Genomic DNA, 20,758 nt, shown 5'->3' with positions numbered 1-20,758 from the left:
GTTACTATTTTGGGGTAAGGTTTTGATGTTTCTTAGTTAGGGATTGTAAATTGTAGACTTGGGTAGGGCTTTTACCCAAGCCCATAGTCAGGTCCTCTAAAAACTCTATAAACTTGGATGGGTTGAGCTTGAGCTGCGTCTGGAAGAGCTTGAACCAAGCTAAGGCTTTCATTAAATTTTTAAGAGTCAGACTATTAGCACCCCTTCAAAATCCGATTGAAACCACTCTTTCAATTATATTTTATTTAATACTAAAAATACCTTCTTTTTTTTCTAAATGAACACTCTTTTCATTTATGAATTTTTTAGTTTCTAATATTTTCCTCACTCTTTCAGTTTTAATATTTATATTTCTCTTTTCAAACTTTATTTATTATTTAATTTTTAAAGAAAAAATCTAAAAAAAGTAAGACAAACATTATACTTATAAAATAATGAATATTTTAAGGGTCTAATACAATTTTATTCCACTTATAAATTTTTTGTTTAGCAATTAGTTTGAGAATCCTTAAAAAATTATTTGCAGTGGAATAAAATTTTATTTAACTTATTTTTCCACTATATTGTATCTTAATTAACTTGTTATGTTTATTACAAGAATTTTGTTTTGGGTTAGAGGATTACTTCTTAAATTCAGATTATTTTACTGATAATAAAAGATATTTATATTGTGCAAGCAAAGTAAAATTGAAGAGAGAAAGAAAATATAAATGGTTTAATTCTGTTTATATTTGTCTTTAAATGTAATTGTAATAGAATAGGGGTTTTATAAGATCAATGAAGGGGTGCCAATAGTCTAACTCAATTTTTAATGAAGCTAAAAATTAAAAATAAAACACTTCAATTAAAGATGATTATCTAATACATAATGGACTAATAGTCCAAAACACCAAATACTAACAACACAATATAATAAACCACAAACAATGTTCATAAAATATAAAATGTAAATTAATTTTTTTTATAAATCGGCTCGGGCTTCTTATATAAGTCCTTAATCATACCCCTTCACAGTGGGTTTTAAAAATTTTAGCCCATGCTTAGAGCCTCGTAATGAGGGTCGGGTCAGCCCAGACTTTTCTTGCCCACTCCACTCCTAGAGTTTGTAATATATATATATATATTGAGTGATGATACAGCCATAAATTCTTGTATAAATTTATCTTGTATAAATTGATGTGCCATTAATTCATTGGTTAAATAAAAATATAAATTAATAGAAATAAATCATGTATACCAAGAGATATTTAACTCAACTAATGAATTAATGTCACATCAATTTGTACAAAATAAATTCGTACAAGAGTTTGTGGCTATATTATTACTCTATATTTTTATCCTAATGGAGTTTCAATTAGTTCAAATAATAAATAAGTTTTTTTTTATAATATTTCATATTTGCTCTAAACTTGTATGTTTATGTGAAATTTCAAGAATTTTTTTTTAAAATTTTAGTCATAAGATAAGACAAATTCTCCCCTATATATATTGCCACAACATTTGATATATTCTTATTACTAATAATATTATTTCAACAACAATATTTACACAAAAGAATTTTACAGAATGACGACAGAATCAACTTTACACCCTGTCCAGGTTAATGTTAATTGAAAGGATAATGAAAAAGTTGACCTCGGTTGGAGTTATGATTAATTGAAATAAAAAATAAAAAGGATTATCAACTAAATTTTCCTAACATATCAATTCACCATCAAAGTTTATGATAATTGTATTTTACTATATAATATTTCGACTATTATTATTTTATCACTAAAACCTTAACAATATTAAAATTGCCAAGGTAATAAGAATATTTGCGAAAGTTCAAGCTGAAGTTATTTTTTTATTTTTCTAGTTCCTTTTCAAATATTTATTTATTTTCTCGAGATATGATTTATGAGTTTTCTTTTCGTTCTCTTTATTTCACTTATTAAAATTTGTTTATATTAAAAAATTCCCAAAATAAAATTTTAGATTTTTTGACGAAGTGACAATAATTGAAAATTTTTTATTCTTCCTTAAACAAACTAATTCATGATATTATTTTTACTTTATGCTTCCATGAAGAAACTAACTCATGGTATTATTTTTACTTGTACAAACAAATCTCTCCTAAGTTGTAATCTCCTCCCTTGAATTATTTAAATATCAATATAAAAAAGAATACATGCATGTCACGAGCTCATAGCATTTGACATATTCATATATTTATTATTATTATTATTATTGAATTTGGTCAAACAAATTCATGTAATATCATAGAAAGCGAGGATTCAGAATTCCAATGACATTTGTCTTTGGTCAGCTCCCGATTGCCCAATTCACTGATTTAGTAAGGAGGAAACACGAGTCATCCTTACTGTAGCTGTAGGCCTAAATTCGGCAACATTCAATTTGTTGCAGTGCCTGCGGGCTGCGGCCTCATCACTGACCTCTCTGCCCCAGCACGCCCCCACATTAACACCCTTTGTTTTTTATTCATCACACAGCACACACAAACAGCACATTTGCTTTTACCGTGTAGTGTGCTCAAATAGAAATTGCTTTCGGTATCATTCTTCTCCGGTGACAATTTTGGATTTTTTCAAATTATTTGTTCATAATTTCAAGCCTTGTATGGATACAAAAGTTGGCAAGATTTTTCCAATCTTTCAATTTTTTTTGAATTGGATTTGTAACATGGGCCAAGTTTGCATATAAAATAGTGAAAATCAATTAAGAGGCCATACTTTTGACATAAAAAAAAAAAAACTAATCATCACTCAATTCTTATCACAACATTGGTCAATATGAGATTCACGTAACGAAAATATCTTTCTTCCACTCATTTACATTGAGAAAATAGAGAGATGTTTCTTAACCTTACCACAAATGTTGCATTAGCAAAATCTTTTAAACTACTTACAATCTTTTATATTAATTGTATGTAAAATTATGAAAAAAATTAACGATCCAGCCAAGTATCATAGCCACTAGATCCAACCAGTTCAACGGTTATAATTAAATAAGGATTAAAAATACGAAGGAATAAAGAGATGATGACATTCACAATGCTGTATATTAAAAATATGGTGATAAATTTGCGAATCATCACCAAGAATGATTTTTACAGTTACGTGATCTAATTAATAAAAGGTTGACCCTCCATTTTCACCAATTGATTCTTCCCCGGCATAGAAAGCAAACATTGATATAATAAAATGATATGTTAGAATTTATTATTTAATAAAATAATAATAACCCAACAATTAATTGATACATTTACATGCTCTGAAGGACATTCCAATGGAGCCTGCGGATTTTGACTAGAAAGCATTCGAGTATCAAGAATAACTATAAAAGGTAAAATGGATGAACATCGATAAGTCAAGTTAAGAAAAGGTAATTTTCATCAATGCGGTAAAAATGCCCTAGTTTACGGTAAAAATTTATTGCATAAGCTAAAACGAAGCACTGGTCCCAATTCTTGCTTGAATGAATGCAAATGAAAAAAATTGAGAAAGCAACATCCCCAGGCCCAGGCGTTTCCTATTTCCATGTTAATAATAATATAATATTACGTTCAAATTTCCCTAATTTTTAATCTCAAAAAAAAAATTTAATTAATTAATTACATCAACATCATTCCTGTCCACACCGCAGCCGCACGTGACGTGCTGTCTCTAATCATACTACTCATTATTATTTAATAATAAGCCAGTAAAAACTCGCCACGTGCGCAATACAACCATCGTTACCGCCAACGCAATTCCTTTTCTGATCCATAAATCAACACTTTCTCTCTCCTTAAAGGCACGGGCCTCGGTGTTGATTGATTGAATCTTCTGTTAGATCGATCGCTTTGCTCAACATTTACAGGTGATTTGTCTTGCCCTCTCTCTCTCTTATTGTTATAATAATAATTATTATTATTTTTATTATATGTTTAAGTTTATTAAAAGAATATTTAGATTAAATTAACTGGATAATAATAATTGCGTATCGATACTTTTTACGGTTCAGTGTTTAAAGTTGTCCATTTTTGGCCTTTACAAAATTTGCTCTGCCGTTTTTGTCTCTGTAGCGTTCTTTTGTTATACGTTTTACTGTTGCGTTCCTGGTTTGTCGACTCGACTCGACTGTAAATTCGGCTTAATTTATGATTATTTTATTTTTGTTTTTTTAAGCATTTCGAATTTTATAAAAAAAACGCATCGTTTTTGGCGGAGCGAAAACTGATGGAGACCTGAGACTTTGAAACTCTGTGTTTACGCCTTACACAAATGGTGAATGTTTGTTTCCTCGCGTGTGCTTGATGATCATTTCTAGGTCTAGTTCGCAAAATCGCCGTCGTTTTATCGTTTTAGCAAATTCTTTTTTCAGCTTAAAAGCTTTTTGTCCCACTCGTGAGTGAACTTTCTACTTTTCTAAGTCAAATCCACACCGCTAGTCTCTCATCTGACGGCATCTAAGCTTTTCTTTTTGACCGATGTTTGATTTGATGGTATAAATGCTCACTCCTCACTTGACTCTTCTTCGATGCACAGAGAGAGAGAGAGAAGAGCTCGTGAGTGAGAAACGTTGATTCAAAGGCGTGTGAGTTGCTTTTTTTTTTCCACCGGGTCGGACTCAGTATTGTTTTTCTTTATCTCCGAGTTATCGTCGCTTTTCGACTCACTTTTTTGAAAAAAATGAGAGGCTCTTTTATTATGAACCGGCGGTTGTTCGTCGTTGCGCTGGCTCTGTTCGTTGGAATGCTTCTCGCTCTCGCTCTTGCTTTTCTCTCAATCTCAGGTTCGTAAACTTTTCATGAACATGAGGGTTTGCATGTTTCTTCTTCTTCTTCTTTTTTAAATAATTATTATTCTTTGTCCGTTTGCGTTAATTAAAAAAATAAATATATTTTAAACGGATTAAAATACCTTTATTTATTTATTTCAATATTTTGTTGTTTGTTGCAGGAGATGATGATGACATGGGTATTATCAAGCGCGGTCGTTTCATTAGCTCGAGCTCAGAGGGAGGGAGCTTCCCGCTTCTTCATGGTTCTCATCGCAAGCTTCTTCTACGCAGTGGTAAAACGAAATAAATAAATAAAAATAAGACCAACAAACTCCATTTTTGATCTTTTAAGTTTTCTTTTTCTTCTGTGGGTCATGAAACAAGACGAATTTTGTTATGAAACGTTGCTGAGATGATGCGTACGATTTGCTGTTGTGTGTTTTGTGGTCGGATTGGCCCACGTCTTTTTTTTTTTACTTCTCTTATGCTTGAGTCTAAAGTGCGCCGTTAGGGTTTTAGATATTGAATGAGGATAGCTATTAACTAGTTGTACTAGTAGTGGTTCTGCTGCTATTTTTTGTTTGGCAAAAGTGCTGCTGCTATTGAGAGAGTATCTTTTTTCCTTTTTTTGGATGGGATCGGCGGATCGCCGATCATTATAATAATATATCCTATCAGCAGCTTTCATCGCCTGCTTTTTGTGTGACCTTTCTGCTTGATTCCTGTGACTGATTTGCGCACCGGGTCTCATGCGTGCATTAGCAAATTCTCATTTTTCTTGATACCTTGCATCTGGGTTGGGTTCTGCATGAGTGACTTTGAATGTGAAATGAAGAAAAAGTGATTGAATTTTCATTGTTAATTAATAAAAAAAAATAAGAGAGGAGCAAAAGGCATTTTCCTTCAATCGTATTAGCCTTTTTTGTGTTGCTTGTGTCGCTTTCTTTGCATCCCAATAATTCCTGTGAATCACCTCCTAAAAGTGTATTTTGTCTGTAAATGCTTCCTGCATTGGTGGGTTTTGTGCTTGTGGGTCTTTTTCTTTAGCATTGGAAATGTTTCTCTTTTATGCAAAAGTGTCACATGTATTCAAAAGCCATAATAGTAGCTGGCTATAACCTTTTAAGCCTTTCACTATCTCTCAATTCATTATAATGTCCCTGTTCTTTTGTTTTTTTGCTAATGTGCCTAGTGCCTAGTGCCTAGTTTAATTAATTAAACATTAACAGCCAAAACCAAAGCAGCAAAGAAGAAAGAACCAGAGAGATGGGGAGAGAGATGCACTAAAGAGGACATTGTGATCACCCAGGGACCCACTGGGATTATGCCAAATGGCATACCAACGTACACCGTTGAGATCATGAACGCTTGTGAAACTGGGTGTAATATATCTGAGATTCACCTCAACTGTGGCTGGTTCAGCTCTGCTCATCTCATCAACCATAAGATCCTGAAGCGCCTCAGCTACAACGACTGTCTTGTTAATGAAGGCAAGCCTTTGGTCAGTGGCGGCACTCTCAAATTTCAGTACGCCAATACTTTCCTTTACCCTCTGACCGTTTCATCCGTAGTTTGTTAAATTCTTAGTAATTGAAGCAGCAGCAAATTAAAGAAACCTTATTATAGATAGATGATCGGTTGGTATATAATACTCAAATTGCCCATGTGTAGTTTTGTTGTTATGCTCTTGTTACATTGCTGTAAAGGGTACGGACTATGGTCACAAGATAGAGATTTTGAATTTTGGGTGTCAGCTATATGCCTATATCTGTTGTATATAGAGAGAATTAGATTTTGTTAACTGTGATTAGGAGAGCAATAGAATTTGCTTCTATTGTTGTTAACTGCTGTTTGGTTTATAATGTTCATTTTATTTTCATTTTAATTCCTGCAATTTTGTGAACTTTTCTATACAGCCCTTGAGCTGAGTTGACTGCCCCTTATCTGTGTAATGAATCAGTCACTAAAATTGGTCAATTATGGCATTAAACAACTATTTTAAATTGACAAATGACACTAATTAAAATGGACAATAAGTAAGCAATCTAATCTTTTTCTAGCTCTGCTATATTTTTGTTGTTAACTTGATGGACACAAAGATAACAAGCAAATTACAAGTGATTAGTTTTATTAAAAAAATTATATTCTTTATTTCCTCTCTCCTTGGTTTCAACAATTTTCCTTACACATACGTGTCCAGACATATGATCCTCACAAATGAGGGATGTCTCTACTCTATTCAAATTTCGCAAGTGACAAAAACTTATAAATTAATTCTACACAATTTTTTACTCAATTGAGAGAAGTTGAATTTATGAAAACTCGAACCACAGCTCTCATAGTCCTTAACTTTAAGAGTAATGATTTACCACTGAGCTAAAATCCTAGTGGCACTAAACTTTAATGCTTAATTTCCTTTTTAAAAAATAAAAATGCGTCACATATAATTTAACATTGAGGATGCACTTTTCTTTTTTACATTTAAAGTGTAGAGGTGTATAATCCTTTTAAAAAGGATTTCATTCATTATAAGGCTTATGAAAGTATCAGAAAATAATTGTTGAATAGTCCTCCAACCTAACTGTAAAAGAGCGGATATTGGTTGTTGTGTATTTGTCTTTGTTGTTTCTAAAGGAAACTTGTGTGAGCAGTTGCACGGTGACACCTGTTCTAGTCATATAAAATTTCATTAAAACAATTTACAGTACAATTGGCATTTCAATGTACAATACAAATGGCACTATTGAATAGGAGCTAAAGAATTGCACGATTGGTGCAAATGACGAATCACAAAATTTTGACGACCGATCAATTTTGAAGAATATCCTGAATTACCCAATATACTCCTTGCATCTACGTGCTTGCTTATTAACCAAACGAACGATTTTGAATGCGTCAACTTTTTAAGTAACATAAGAGTGCTTTTCACGGGTTAAAAAAATTACAATCATTTTACACTTCATTAACTGTTAATTTTAAATGGTTACAATCTACTTACATTGATGTACACCGTAAAGTAGTGTTTAAAGATAAGGTAAATATTCCTATTAATCATTATATTTTGGTTTAAATATCTATTTAGCGTTTATATTTGAAAAAATATCTCAAAATACTCTAATTCTTAAATATCCTGTATTCTTATCTTTATTTTTTCTTTACTTTTACAATAATATCTTTATTATAATATTCTTGACATCAATTAATTTACCAAAAAAAAAGTGAACTATTTATTAGTAAATTAATCAATAAATATCAATTTAAAAGAATCAGTATTTCCCACACCATCACAACTATCTTACTAATTATTATTTATAAATAAATTAATACTAGTAAACTTTTAAGTAATATTACATACCCATACAAAAATCTTACTAATTAGTTATTTATACAAAAATTAATTTACAAAATTAATCCTAAAAAAATAATAACAAAAAATATTTTACACTAATTTTTAGTAATTTTTATTTTACTTTTAAGGCAGATTTGATAAGTTTATTTTTTTTTCTTTTCACTAATATCCCTATGAATATTATTGTAAAAGCTAAAAAAATAAATAAGAACATGAGTATAATACAATTAATAGTAAGGATGTCTAAACATTTTTTTTTTAATATAAGGACTAAACGACCACTTTAACTCAAAGTATAAAAACTAAACGGTTAGTAAAGATGTCTAAATATTTTTTTTAAAATATAAGGACTAAACAACCACTTTAACTCAAAGTATCTTTATCCTTAAAGGCACACTTAGTAAAATTTTTTCTCATGAAAAATTAAGACGAGACGAGTTCCCTTGTTGTAATATGCCATATGCTAATTTTTAAATTATTGATGAAGAGTTTTAGTAAACAAGATATGTGAGTAAAATTACAGGAATCATTAATAAATTTAGTAAACATCTCGTTAATTAATTGGGGGCAGGTTTAATTGCAGATTCTAAAAATGCCATTTGTATTTTTAGATTATAAAAAACACCCGCGTTTTAATAGTAAGTTTTGTATTATTAGAATAGATGCCACTGCGAAAACTGATCATACAAGTTTCCTTGGCAATAGCAAAGACATATATACAACACATTTACTAGTTTTGGAAGATAATCCTAGCTACTGTAATTAAATGGACAGAATGCAGAATTACAACATTGACACAAAATTTGGCAATGGTGCCAACCAGCTAAAAGTTAATTATTTACCAGCTAAAGCCTCCATCAGTCATTCACATTTTCACATAACCTATTCTAGAATTCTACACCGAGTTAAATGGTAGCATACATACAACAAAAAGACATTTGGTAACCTAGCATGCTTAAGTTACCTTTTATATTAGAGTCATGAGGATCGAAGATAACAACAAAATCACGATGCAGGAACTCACAAGTGGATGAAGATGGCACTGTCCTCAGTGTCCAGCTCTGATACTGGGAGTCTTCATCTTTTCAAGCAACTTAATCTTGTCTAGTAAATCTTGAATGGTATCAGAGGCATCCTACAAGTAATAATAGTAGTATTCACACAGTTTGTCCCATTTAGAGTTTCGGAGAGAATTATAAAGTGCATGAAGGAGAGAGAACTAACCTTTATCTTCTTTCTCAAATTCTCCTCCTCCCTCTCTCGTCGGTCCCTCTCCTCCGCAAATATATCAATTAGACTCTCCTGTTCTTTGTTCAATTCCTCAATTGTTTGTTGCATCACTTTGAGCTGCCAATTGACCAGGCAGAAATTCAAAAAAAAAAAAAGGAGAAACAACAAATTTATTAGCTTCTTCCATATGAAAAACCGACTACAAGTGCAAAGCAGCTAAATATATTTCTATGTTGATCACTACTTTTGGCCCAAGCAACCCCAACTCAAAATATCACAAAATTAGATAGAAACAGCAACAGCCAAATGCAGATCCTATAGTATGTCCACGATACCAAGGACAAACAAAAAATACCTACACGGTACAAGTCATTGCTGACAAAAGGTCTAAATAGATACAGCATGATAAAATTTGAAAGAGTAATGGCACATACCTGAGCTTCAAGTGATCTACACCTTTCTCGTTCTTCTTGAAGCTCTCCTTCCTTCTTCTCTAACCTAGAAATAGAAAGATAAAAATGCACGTGACATGCAGCCATGAACTACAAGGACAAACATTAGACAAATCTCAAAGTTTCAGAAAGGCAGAATAACCCACCTTTTCTTTAATTCGTGATTCTCTTGCTTCAACTGACCTAGATTAGCACCTAAACTACAGTCTGAAAGGAAATGCTCAGGGTAGTTCACTTCACTTCCCTGTGAGTTAGACAAGAGCGATCAGAAACCTATCTACAGCCATGTTACCCTTCAATTTAGTGACACATTGTCACACTGACAGACAATCCACAGAACAAAAAGCACCCCTACAGACACACGGGCGAAGAGAGGAGAGACACTGAAGAGGAATAAAGTTTGAAGATAACCTTTGACTGTGATGGCATGAATGGTCGAACAGAACTTCCACCAGAAGCACCATCTTGCTGAGATTCACTGTCTACCAAGCATGCAGACGGATGAGTCCTATGCAATCCATCTTTCCCAAAAGATTTTTCAGCAGCTAATATCTTTTGACTACTGCCATTAGCCCCTCTAGCAGTTACCATAACATGCATGTCATCATCACTGGCATCCTCTGCAGAAGGCGACAGTGGCTCAGAAACACTTGCCCCTTCTCTATATTTCACAGGAGTCTTCATCTTATATTTGCCTTTGCTGGACTCATGTCCCTTCCGATCTCCATAATTTGATGCTTCAGGTAATCTTTTAGAGTCTTTTCCTTCCCATCTCTGATTTGAGTGCAACTGATGTTTGTCCGAATGTGATGAATCTGTTATCTTGTGCCTTGAGGGATAACTCTTCTTAGAAGAGATTTCTACAGATCGAGATATGTTAGTATGGCTTAGAAACTGCAAGAACTGATTTTATCAAGTGCAGCAGTAATCTACACTGTATAAAAATATACCTCTGTCATAAGAATCTTTTATATATTTCTTATAACGTCTTGGAGCATATCCAATTTCATGACAGTTATTGTTCCTATATAAAGTAGGAGTAAAACCTCAAAAACAACCCAGGAACTCAGAACAAACAGCTACTACTAAAAACTAAAGCACCACAGACCAGTAGTCCTTTTGCATTTGTATTAAACGTGCCTCAAGTCTTGCAAGAACAGTAGTTCGTTCAAACCCCTGCTTATCATGGGCTGGTTCAACAAAATTAGCTTCCAAGACACCTATTAGCAGTGATGAAATGCATCAGGGGTGAAAATTCAAGTAAGATTATTAAGAGGAACTTGAGACTTTAGTGCAAACATAGTACCTATAACCCCACGACCATCACTTCCCGAAGCATTCCAAAGCCTCCAAAACGGCTGAAACCACATCACAGCTTCCAGTAAGAACAATTGAAAAACATTTTGGAAAACCAAATAGTTTGTCAGGTAAACTACAAAACTTTCCAAATTCTAAGGATGTTTAAATTTATGGCAAACTTTTCTAGGAGTATCAACCGCTGAAGTCCCAAGAGATTATTCAATGTTGCATTCCCCCTGCTAATACAACAAATAGTAACTCCTATATGCAGGCAGCTAATGAGTAATGAGAAAGATGTCATCTAATAGGATGCAAAGAGAAGTCTTCTAAAACATCTGCTTCTAATAAGAAAAAGAAATATTAAAAAGTACAGATTTTCCACTCAGCAGAATTTGAGTTTTTAACCTATCCCTAGTTTGAAAAAAATTGGGATAAAAGATTGGTGTGAAAATGTCAAGGATAGTCTTAGAAAAGAAAAGTATGTGATGTTTTTGAAAGATAAAAATTAAGTAACATCCCAGTATTGAAAGATGAGAGCTTAGAGGAAATGCACCCTAACACTACTAGATGAACAGCGCATATTACTTTCTTGGGAAGAGAGTACATAATTACATTTGAAAACAAGTCAAATACATCAAAATCTTGAAAAATATTGGCCATTCATCTCCACCATCACAATCATACAAAAGCAACATAAGAACCCGGTTCAAATATATTAGTAAATTTAACTCAAATAAACAACGTAGACAACCTTATAACAGATTATAACCACCACAAAGACTACTAAATCTTTGGAACCAAAAAAAAACAAAAGTACAAATCAGTTTAAGTTATCTAACCAAAAATGATAACAAGTTTGAAAAATTATCTCAATCAAACTCAGTTTGTTTTTATGTCAATAGCCCATCAAATGATAACTCCAAAACACTCAAAGCAGAATCAACAGTGCAGAGAACAACCGGATAATCATAACTTTTTATTCATCATACTGTAAACCATGACCCGAACACACACAATCACATGCATGCATAGCAAGGAATTAGTTCTAATTGGAACTCTTCATGGGTAAAAAATGCTACATTACCAAGAAGCTAACAGTTCATTTCATACCAAATAGAAATCAAAGCACAACAAACCTTAATGAGTCGATTCTTGTGATAAACATTGAAACCCTGAACATCAATGTGATGCTTTGCATCCTTCACAAACCCAATAGTGACATCTACAGCCATCTGATGAAAACAGCTGCAGTAGTCAATATCAAATTAACACATCCAATAGCAACACAAAAATCTACACTAAAGCATTACATGTAAATCTGTCGGGATCCCAGAAGCTCCAGGCTGTGGCCGATATGTAACCTTCTTAGACAACATCATATCATTCACTATATTGTGGTGCTCAACATCTTTTCCCCGGATAATGATCCGAAATCCAGGAGGAAGTCTTAGATAAAGAATCGAAGCATAACTCTGAGAATTGACAGAGGAACATGTTATAAGAATACGAATCAAAGAACTGAAATCCCTTTTTTGTTTCATATCATTGATTTCCTTGTTCATATTCATTCTTAATCCAGTGCAGTTCTACTTAATTTTTGAAGCACAGCAGCTTAACTGTTCAGTACACATCCAACATTACTTGAAAGCTGTTATTTATTAACTACCCAACCATTTATATTCCACAAGTAGTAATTTCATTCTACAACAGCTGTCGATTAAAAGCCATAGCACCTTGATTCCAAACATACCCCTAGTCAAATGTAGTGACTAGAATTAAACAAAAATATTAAGGAATTATACAGGAAAACTATCAAACAGTCGTGTTATTTACTTCCGCTTTTAAGTTTAGAAAATTTTATCATATTGATAAAGCAAAAGCATAAACTGGAATGGTCACCCTTAATGAATGTCTATAAGTCAGGAAATGTCTAGAATTGGGATAATGCTGTGCCATTTTTATATTCTGCTCATCTCGATTAACCCCCCTGAGTTGGATATCCTGCCAAATCATACATCATGGAAATTAACTCTCACAAGAAAAGTTCAGAAAATAATTCAAATCTAGCTACCAAAAAAAAAAAAAAAAAAAAGCAATCAAAATTAGACAAAGGAGATAGCCCACTCACATGTTTGTCAGAGTCAAAATCAAGTTCCAAAAGTCCCTGATCATCCTCCCAAAGGTTGTATATAATTATGCGTGTCCCATGATCTTTCATCAGATTAAACTACAAAGTAAAGAAAGAAACAACCAAGTCAGAAATAATCATATTTCGACAACAATAGAGGGCAAGAAAACCCAAAAAAAGAAAAATAAAAACCAGCAATTATGTAACCTAGCTCTAAACCACAATGAAGCAATGGCAAATTGGCAACACTTACAAACCATACCAGAGGCAAAGTGCAAACTTAATGGCAATGTATTAAAACATGCGACACTTTGCATGTGCGCACATGTGTTATTTAAGCTACATGGTCAAAGTTTAATAATTAACCAGCAATCCAAACACGAGAACATTTTAAGCTTGGCCATACGAGCACAAGGATTGACTCAATTAGAAAGTGCAGGATAAAAAAAGAATTTATACCGACATCTTTCTAGAAGAGTCATATAGACATGTCCTCAGCAGAAACCCCACAAATTAGATTACAGCAGAAATTTAAAGGAATAAACTTGATTTGGAAAATCAAAATGAAACTTAACATTGGACATTACACAAATATAGTTTATGGGAAATTTTGAAAAATAAATAAAACCAATGCATTTCATGATCAGGAGATTGCCAGGGAATCAACAATTACAATCACAGCATCATAATCACAAACCTGTAGTTGGCAAACTACTTGCAGAAAAACTTGCCAAACACATTAGACATCAGAAACCTACTAACCCTCAGAACTAAAAAAATAATATAAGTGAAAACGGATCTCTGTAAAGCTGTTTAATAAACCCAAAATGATAGGTACTATAAATGTGCTAGGCAATTCATATAACCTCATTACTCTGCAGAATTTCCGAGAAAAGTTAGCATGCGAATTTCATTTCCTATTTTTCTTAGCTATTTCTCAATATTGAAGTATTTATGAATCAATCTATAAGAATATTTACAAAAAAATGAACAAGTTGTTCACAAAAACCAAACTGCTCCTATGGTTACAACTACAGAGCTTGAGATCAAGATAAATCATAGAATCAAAAGCGCATGTCCAACTGACGTGGGCATTTGAAGTTTACACATTAAAATATATTCCTAACGTTTTTAAATATATTCTTGTTGTGTTTATTCAAATATATTTCGTGCTGATAAAACTTATATACTATTTCTGGGTCCTTAAATATCATCTTAAACTTTTGGGTCAAGTAATAACTTCACGTAATATTATAGCGGGTTGACCAAGTGCCATTGTGTTTGATTTCCACTATTGTATTGGTTAAATTAAAACTTTGAGTTTTTTTTTATATTAAAAAAAATTGTGTTTGTCATTATGTTTATGGTTGGGTTAGGTTGGGTTGTGTTTGATCCATACATGAGGAGACATGAAAGCTTAAATACTTTCGTCGGCTCTTGCCTATCAACTTAAGCTCAAGTCAAAAGTTAACACATATTCACCAACCAAAAAACAATAGCTTGAAACTGATTAAGAAGAGGAATTAAGAAGACATTTACATATCATAACATGTACTTTGTTCTACACAAAATAGTAAATCACCTGATGAAGCAGGTCTGCTTCACTGGAGAATGGAGACCATTGGACTATCGTTTCCACATTTCTGTTCCAATCATCGAGAGAAGACCGAATTATCTTCTTCCACTCTTGCTGACTCCCTTCATAGTCCAGCTATTCATTTCAATTTATAAAGAAAGAGTCAATAGCACTAAATGTGAACACAGATTCTGTAGGAACTTAAAACTAAATGAACCTCATTCCAAAATCAACCCAATAAAAAGTTTAGTAATAGGGATATGGTATATGAGCAGAAAAATGGTTACTACTCATTATTATGTGCCATGAAATCATGTAAACTATGAATTTTCAGAAAGTATACCATACAACCCAAATAGTGAATTTAACAATCAAGCACCAGCAGACAGTGATGAATAGATCCCAAAATCAGGTGCTTCACGGTTTTTCCTTTTCAAAGGAAAACACCAAAGATGGTTTAATATCACGAACAACAAAAATGTAGACGGTGTGGCATCACAGGCTAACAACCAATGTCAACCATAAACACACATGGTACAACATCCCACATTATCACTGAAAAGTAAAACTCCAATGCCAAAATAAATAAATAAATAGTCACTAGAACACCCAGAAAACAGATAATTTTTTTTTTTCATTAACAGACAAAAGAGATTAATAACGCATATATGTCATATTTGCAAGCATTAAAACCTTGCAGGCATTGATTGTATAAAACTAATTGATTAATCCAAATAGAAAACAAGAACTTGCACATAGATGATGAATATGTGAGACCTACTCCAATACACATTAAAACTTTCAATTGTCATTACCATAGGCACTACAATATCTTCCTTTCCCGTGCTCCTCAAGAACGTGTAAGACAGCAATCCAATACTCCGTGTAGGGCTAAAAGCAACAGCAAAAAGTTCAATTAGTTCAGAACAAACAAAAAAGAAAATGCAAATGGTTTAGCAAATAAAATATGAAACAGTTGAAACTTAGAATAAACAATTAGAACCCAGAGTTTACTTCGTGAAAGTCTCACAAAATAAAAATTTTCCAGAAATTATAAACCATTTTCTGGTCTCAGTAACATCTTAAAACATAAAACGGTACATAAACAGTAGTTCATTCACACAATACCTTCATCTTCTTTTTCACATGATTGAAGATCTTTCAATGTTTGTCTATTAGAAACACAGTTTCCACTAGCCATGCTGACAATTCACAAAGGTGGGACAGACTTGCCTTTGTATAAGGCACTCAAAGAGCAGCATAGAAGACATAATATAAACAGACCAAAGACAAACCTTTTTCCATCTTTTCCGCAGCAACATGAGAATACAATAACATCTGCCCCAAGTCTCATGGTGCTTGTCTTAAATCCGTTGCCATCTGATTAAAGGATATATATAATTTCTACAACTAAGAAATAAACAGGTTTGAAAAAACAAAAAAAATTAAAATAAAATTCCACCAAAGGAGTAGAAGTTTACATTGTCCAATAGTGTTAGCTGCTTTGCTTTTCGCAGAATAACCAAGGGACATGCAGTGCCGCATTTTATCAGGATTCATGCCACCACCATTATCTGCAAAGCAAATACAATGAAAACTCCAAAGAGATGGCAAATTAGAACACAACTGCAACATCTTTGAATTGGAAAATAAACCGTCCAAAAATAAAAACATTTCTAGCACCCTTGAAAGCTAGCAATCCATATGACCATACAGTTGACATGAAATGTTAAACTCTAAAATACATATGCAGATAAAGATTAACCATCGCAATCTCAAAATAGTTGACAAGAAATTTTGTGACACAATCAGATTTTAATATTCACATATAACCATGCTCATATACACACACACGCGTACATATGAAAAGACCAAGAAAATTGATAATTTTGAAAAAAATAAAAATAAATAAAAGAAAAAGAGCAATATTAGATCTTATTTGAGTAGCAATATTAGATTCTCTTATTCGTCTTTTACTTTTGCAGCAGTCTCTTAGTTCACAAAGCAGTTCTTTTAGCAATCTGAAATCACCGCAGCCAGTATGCTTTGTATTGTGGAAACAAAACAATATTACCTTCTTATACAAATAACTCAGAAAAGCAGTTTAAAAATCACATGGAACAAAAGGTAATCATGAAAGACACATGGTTGATGTTTGACAAGACAGTCCCTAGAAAGCATCATGCCCGCTACCCTTAGAAAGTTCACATATCACAGAGAGAATTGGAAAATATAAAGCCTCAGACAAAATAGAGTTTGTTGATGTTTAACAAGGCAATCCCTAGAAAGCATCATGCGCATTACCCTTAAGAAGTTCAAATGTCACAGAGAGAGTTGGAAACTATAAACCTCAGAAGATCTATTTAATGACACACAGAAGTTGCTAGCTGAAGAACTTAAATGTTTTAAGTGGTAAAACATCAATATGCTTATCACTACACCATATACAAAGACATTGAGGTAGTTGGATATACTCCATCCACCTCCGTCCATCCTCACCTTGTCTTAATTTCCTTTTCACACTGGTATGTGAGCTTTCTGATAAAAGTTGACCGGTGTTTACTTACAGCCACCAATGAATATCACACAAACCAATCCCTAAGGTTTCAGAAGCATTTAGGATCTTGGTGAAGTGGGTTAGAAGTAGAACAGATTACAGTAGTAATAACTTGAAACATTCTTTGATAAGAAGCTGAACCTATTTATTGAAAAAGTGGAATAATGAACTGGCTCAGGAATACATAAAGCACCTAAACGAATCACCCTAAAGGGGCAACCTAAAGCAATAAAAAGCAATCAGAATATCTGTGTATTTTAAAAAATAAAAAATAAAAAACACACTGTCCTGAAAACTGAACTGCCCTCTGCTGATATTGCAGATATCCGGAGTCAGAATAAGGCAAATAAGTGTCATTGAAGTTGCTTCAGTAAGGGATCGAAAGAAACAACATTAGATTTTGGTCAAATTCCATTATTTTGGCCTTCAAATTCAAATTTTTGCCACCTAGTGTACTTTTGTAGGAAACGTGGATTTCAATGCCGTTTGTTTCAATTTGTTTGCTTAGCAAAGTAATTTTTATCTTTGCGAATACCTCAAGACTGTAGGAATTGGTTTGTTTTAGAGTACTTAAACAGTTGTAAACATAAACGCGTTATCATCTTCATCTTAAAAAAATTGTCCAAGTTTTCTCCTTGAAACTTTGTGCTTCTTTTTTTCTCTTGTGTTTCCACTATCATCTACCCATATCAACTAGCTTGAAACCCCTTCCGAATTCAAACAAATAAAAAGAAAGAATTACCTTTGAAATCCTTAGAATCAAAGGCCCATAGAGATGTCAAAAGGTGAATTTGAATTTAATGCAACTAGGCCCTCAATCTTATCTTCGAAAAGATAACTATTCTGTTCTATGCAAATGACCCCAACAAAGAGATAGGGCAGCACAGTTATATAACAATTTGGTGTTCTTTCCCATTTCAAAAGCGCAAAAATGATATTGCAATATGACAGACTACATGGTTATAGTAATAAGCCTGGATTCAAGATTAAAAAGGAGGGAATGCTAAATACCTTCTATCAGCAACATTCTGCTTCCATCCTTCCTATTTATAAGCATATCTATATTACTATATGTAGCTCCATTGCATACCTGCCACCAAAAGCAAGAAAAACTATTGGCACAGGAGAAAGAAAATGCACATCCTCCATCACATGTAAAGTATTTAACACAAAATACCTCATCCAATGAATTGTCCAATAGTTCAGCAAATGCTGCAACGAAACACAAAAAGTCAGTCGAAGAATAAGAAACCGGTAATGACTCCAAGAATAACGTATTGAATAAAAACACATATATAATCAAGATTTGTACACAGATTGATAAACTCACCTCCAAGAGCCCATTTATGACTGGTTGCATTGGAATGCAGAAATTTGGGATGAACCCTGACATGATCCATGCCACCTGCTCATTCAGAAGAGATATGAGATAATGGCCGCAATATGTACCAAAGAAAAACATACGATCTCTAATTTCATGGCCAATCTTCATAGTAGAGAAAGTTGGTAGCAACATGATGAAAATGCCAAAGATGGTAGCAACATGATGCAGGGCGTACAACTTAATTATAAATACGACACTAAAGGAATGAAATTCTTTTAGTTAATTCCTTCGAGCAAGCATTGTTGCTAATGTGTCCAAAATAGAAGTTTGGAGATGCATTAGGTGGAACAACCGTTCTTCTAGCAGCATTGTAAGTAATCCCTACACGTTTCATGTTTTGGCATAATTGGAGGAGAAAAACAAATCCTCCTTGTATTACTACTATTGTTTATTTAGTGAAGAAGCATGTGCTGTTGCCTCATGGATATATTTTTATTCCCAAACCACGTAAATCCTAGTTTCCTCATCTTGTATCCCTTGGTAAGTTTTTGTTGAACAACAAAATGACCATAATCTAACACTTGATAAAAGTTTCATGCTTAAATTTTTTTTTTTCACTTTACTTTTCATTTCCGCACTTTTCTACTACCAAGAAAAAACAGAACACTTAACAGATAGTTAATTCACCGATTTGTTGTGTCACATATGCCCACCTACCAACACAACATGATTCACACTATTACTACTCAACTCATCAAGCACATTTTGAGCATCAAATCATGTTATCTTGTCTTATCGGTTCAAGCACAAACTGAACTTGTTTTACTACAATTTCTAGCTCTTGGTCAAACCGACTGCTGTACTTCGCTAACATTTACCAAGTTTAATAGCTTAACATAAACAAGTAGCAAGCAATAAACATTACGCTAAACATAAGAAGAGAAACATTGATGATGAAATTACCAGTGGAGAACTCCCAACCACCAGACGGAGCTCCTTCATAATCCCCAGCCTTCCAAAACTGCTTACAACTCTGCAATCCCACGCTCACCGCCTTATCGTTCCCCGCCGCCCCTGGAAGACGTTCAGGCGCCGGAAGTGGCTCCAGAAACCCTACTGGCAACACCACTTCCAAATCTTGCGGCATCTTTCTTCTCTTATTCGGCCGACCACTCTTATCCCCCGCTCCCTCAGCATCCTCGTTGACATCGTCCGAGTCGGAGCCCGAGTTCGACTCACTACTGCTACTAAGTTCGATAAACGGAACAAGTTTGTTCGAAACGCTGTCGTTTTGCTTTGGCTCCGCTGTGGTTAAACAAGTTTCTAGAATTTCGCGCTTCACATTCACATTCATGATTTTTAATTTTCAAAGAAGAAAGTAGAAAATAGAAAGTCGGAGAGAGATTCAATTTTTTACGAAAGGGAGGAGAGTTTGATTTTCAATCAATTTATAAAAAGGAGAGAGAGCTCTTTTGCTTCTAGTTGTATGGACAAATGTGCAAGTGTCATGCGTGGTTACTGGTTTTGTAGTTTCGGTGCGCACCAAATTTTCGTAATATTACTGCTCAGAGTGTTTTGGTTAAGAGTGTAGGTAGCGCGGTGAGAGCGGAAGCCGAAGCACAAGCGGCGCGTCGTGAAAACTGCTATCAAATCAAAGCGGAAGCAGGGAGGGGCGAGAGAGAGAAAGAGAAAGAGAGACGATGGTGTATAGAATTTATTGATTTAATAGTTGTATTTATTTCGCTTTCAGGGGCGCGTGGCTTTTTAACTTGGTGAAAACTGAAAAGGTACCAACAACTGTATTTGCACTTGTAACGACAACAATCACTGCGTTTTTTTTTTGTCAAAAGACATATATAGCCACTCTAAAGGACAAATTATTCCTTCAGAAAGGCATTTTTCAATCTTCACACCAACTTTTCATGAAATCATTATTGGCTGAGGGTGTAAAGGTCAAAGCATGTGCCCTCACGTTGTCACGTATTAGGATTTGCACGGCATGAATCTTGTTCCTAAATGGTAATTACCAATCCGTCAAACGAGCGATCTTAAAGGGAAGAAAACAAAATAGCTTGCGAT

The 20,758-nt window shown here is 33.6% G+C and overlaps 2 protein-coding genes across 3 annotated transcripts; one reads left to right on the top strand and one right to left on the bottom strand.

The window, feature by feature from the left end:
* The first annotated feature begins 3,788 nt into the window (after positions 1-3,788).
* LOC102627427 (protein TAPETUM DETERMINANT 1-like) lies at positions 3,789-6,649 on the top strand. Of its 2 annotated transcripts, XM_025093427.2 has the most exons (4): positions 3,789-3,861; positions 4,530-4,776; positions 4,944-5,057; positions 5,994-6,649. In XM_025093427.2, exons 2-4 carry the CDS (start codon positions 4,674-4,676, stop codon positions 6,341-6,343), a joined length of 567 nt encoding a protein of 188 aa, XP_024949195.1. In that variant the 5' UTR covers positions 3,789-3,861; positions 4,530-4,673; the 3' UTR covers positions 6,344-6,649. The 2 variants fall into 2 exon arrangements, with proteins under 2 accessions (XP_024949195.1, XP_052295175.1); XM_052439215.1 differs by lacking the exon at positions 3,789-3,861 and having other exon boundaries at positions 3,878-4,776; positions 6,009-6,649.
* Positions 6,650-8,847: 2,198 nt separating this feature from the next.
* Positions 8,848-20,389, bottom strand: LOC102608497 (protein MICRORCHIDIA 7). Its single transcript, XM_015525554.3, has 20 exons — positions 19,643-20,389; positions 18,686-18,760; positions 18,533-18,567; positions 18,367-18,445; positions 16,280-16,372; positions 16,094-16,178; positions 15,614-15,689; positions 14,805-14,933; positions 13,223-13,321; positions 12,994-13,095; positions 12,405-12,566; positions 12,231-12,326; positions 11,102-11,153; positions 10,904-11,015; positions 10,746-10,819; positions 10,207-10,655; positions 9,942-10,039; positions 9,778-9,841; positions 9,338-9,460; positions 8,848-9,248 (listed from the first exon to the last, which is right to left on the bottom strand). The coding sequence occupies exons 1-20, from the start codon at positions 20,031-20,033 to the stop codon at positions 9,162-9,164; spliced, it is 2,481 nt and encodes an 826-aa protein (XP_015381040.1). The 5' UTR covers positions 20,034-20,389; the 3' UTR covers positions 8,848-9,161.
* Between the last annotated feature and the right edge of the window lie 369 nt (positions 20,390-20,758).

The sequence above is a fragment of the Citrus sinensis genome, chromosome 4 (assembly GCF_022201045.2).
Source record: "Citrus sinensis cultivar Valencia sweet orange chromosome 4, DVS_A1.0, whole genome shotgun sequence".
In the NCBI taxonomy this organism is placed as follows: domain Eukaryota; kingdom Viridiplantae; phylum Streptophyta; class Magnoliopsida; order Sapindales; family Rutaceae; genus Citrus; species Citrus sinensis.
Note: the sequence above shows the minus strand (reverse complement) of the source record. Positions and strands in the feature narration are given on the sequence as shown.

Excerpts from the sequence above, each read along its gene's own strand:
- LOC102608497 (XM_015525554.3), bottom strand. The coding sequence starts at position 20,033 with ATGAATGTGAATGTGAAGCGCGAAATTCTAGAAACTTGTTTAACCACA. Across the intron at positions 18,761-19,642 it reads TGGTTGGGAGTTCTCCACTG|GTGGCATGGATCATGTCAGG; the intron begins GTAATTTCATCA and ends CTGAATGAGCAG. Across the intron at positions 15,690-16,093 it reads TGCGGAAAAGATGGAAAAAG|CCCTACACGGAGTATTGGAT; the intron begins GTTTGTCTTTGG and ends TGTTGCTTTTAG.
- LOC102627427 (XM_025093427.2), top strand. The coding sequence starts at position 4,674 with ATGAGAGGCTCTTTTATTATGAACCGGCGGTTGTTCGTCGTTGCGCTG. Across the intron at positions 4,777-4,943 it reads TGCTTTTCTCTCAATCTCAG|GAGATGATGATGACATGGGT; the intron begins GTTCGTAAACTT and ends TGTTTGTTGCAG. Across the intron at positions 5,058-5,993 it reads CAAGCTTCTTCTACGCAGTG|CCAAAACCAAAGCAGCAAAG; the intron begins GTAAAACGAAAT and ends AAACATTAACAG.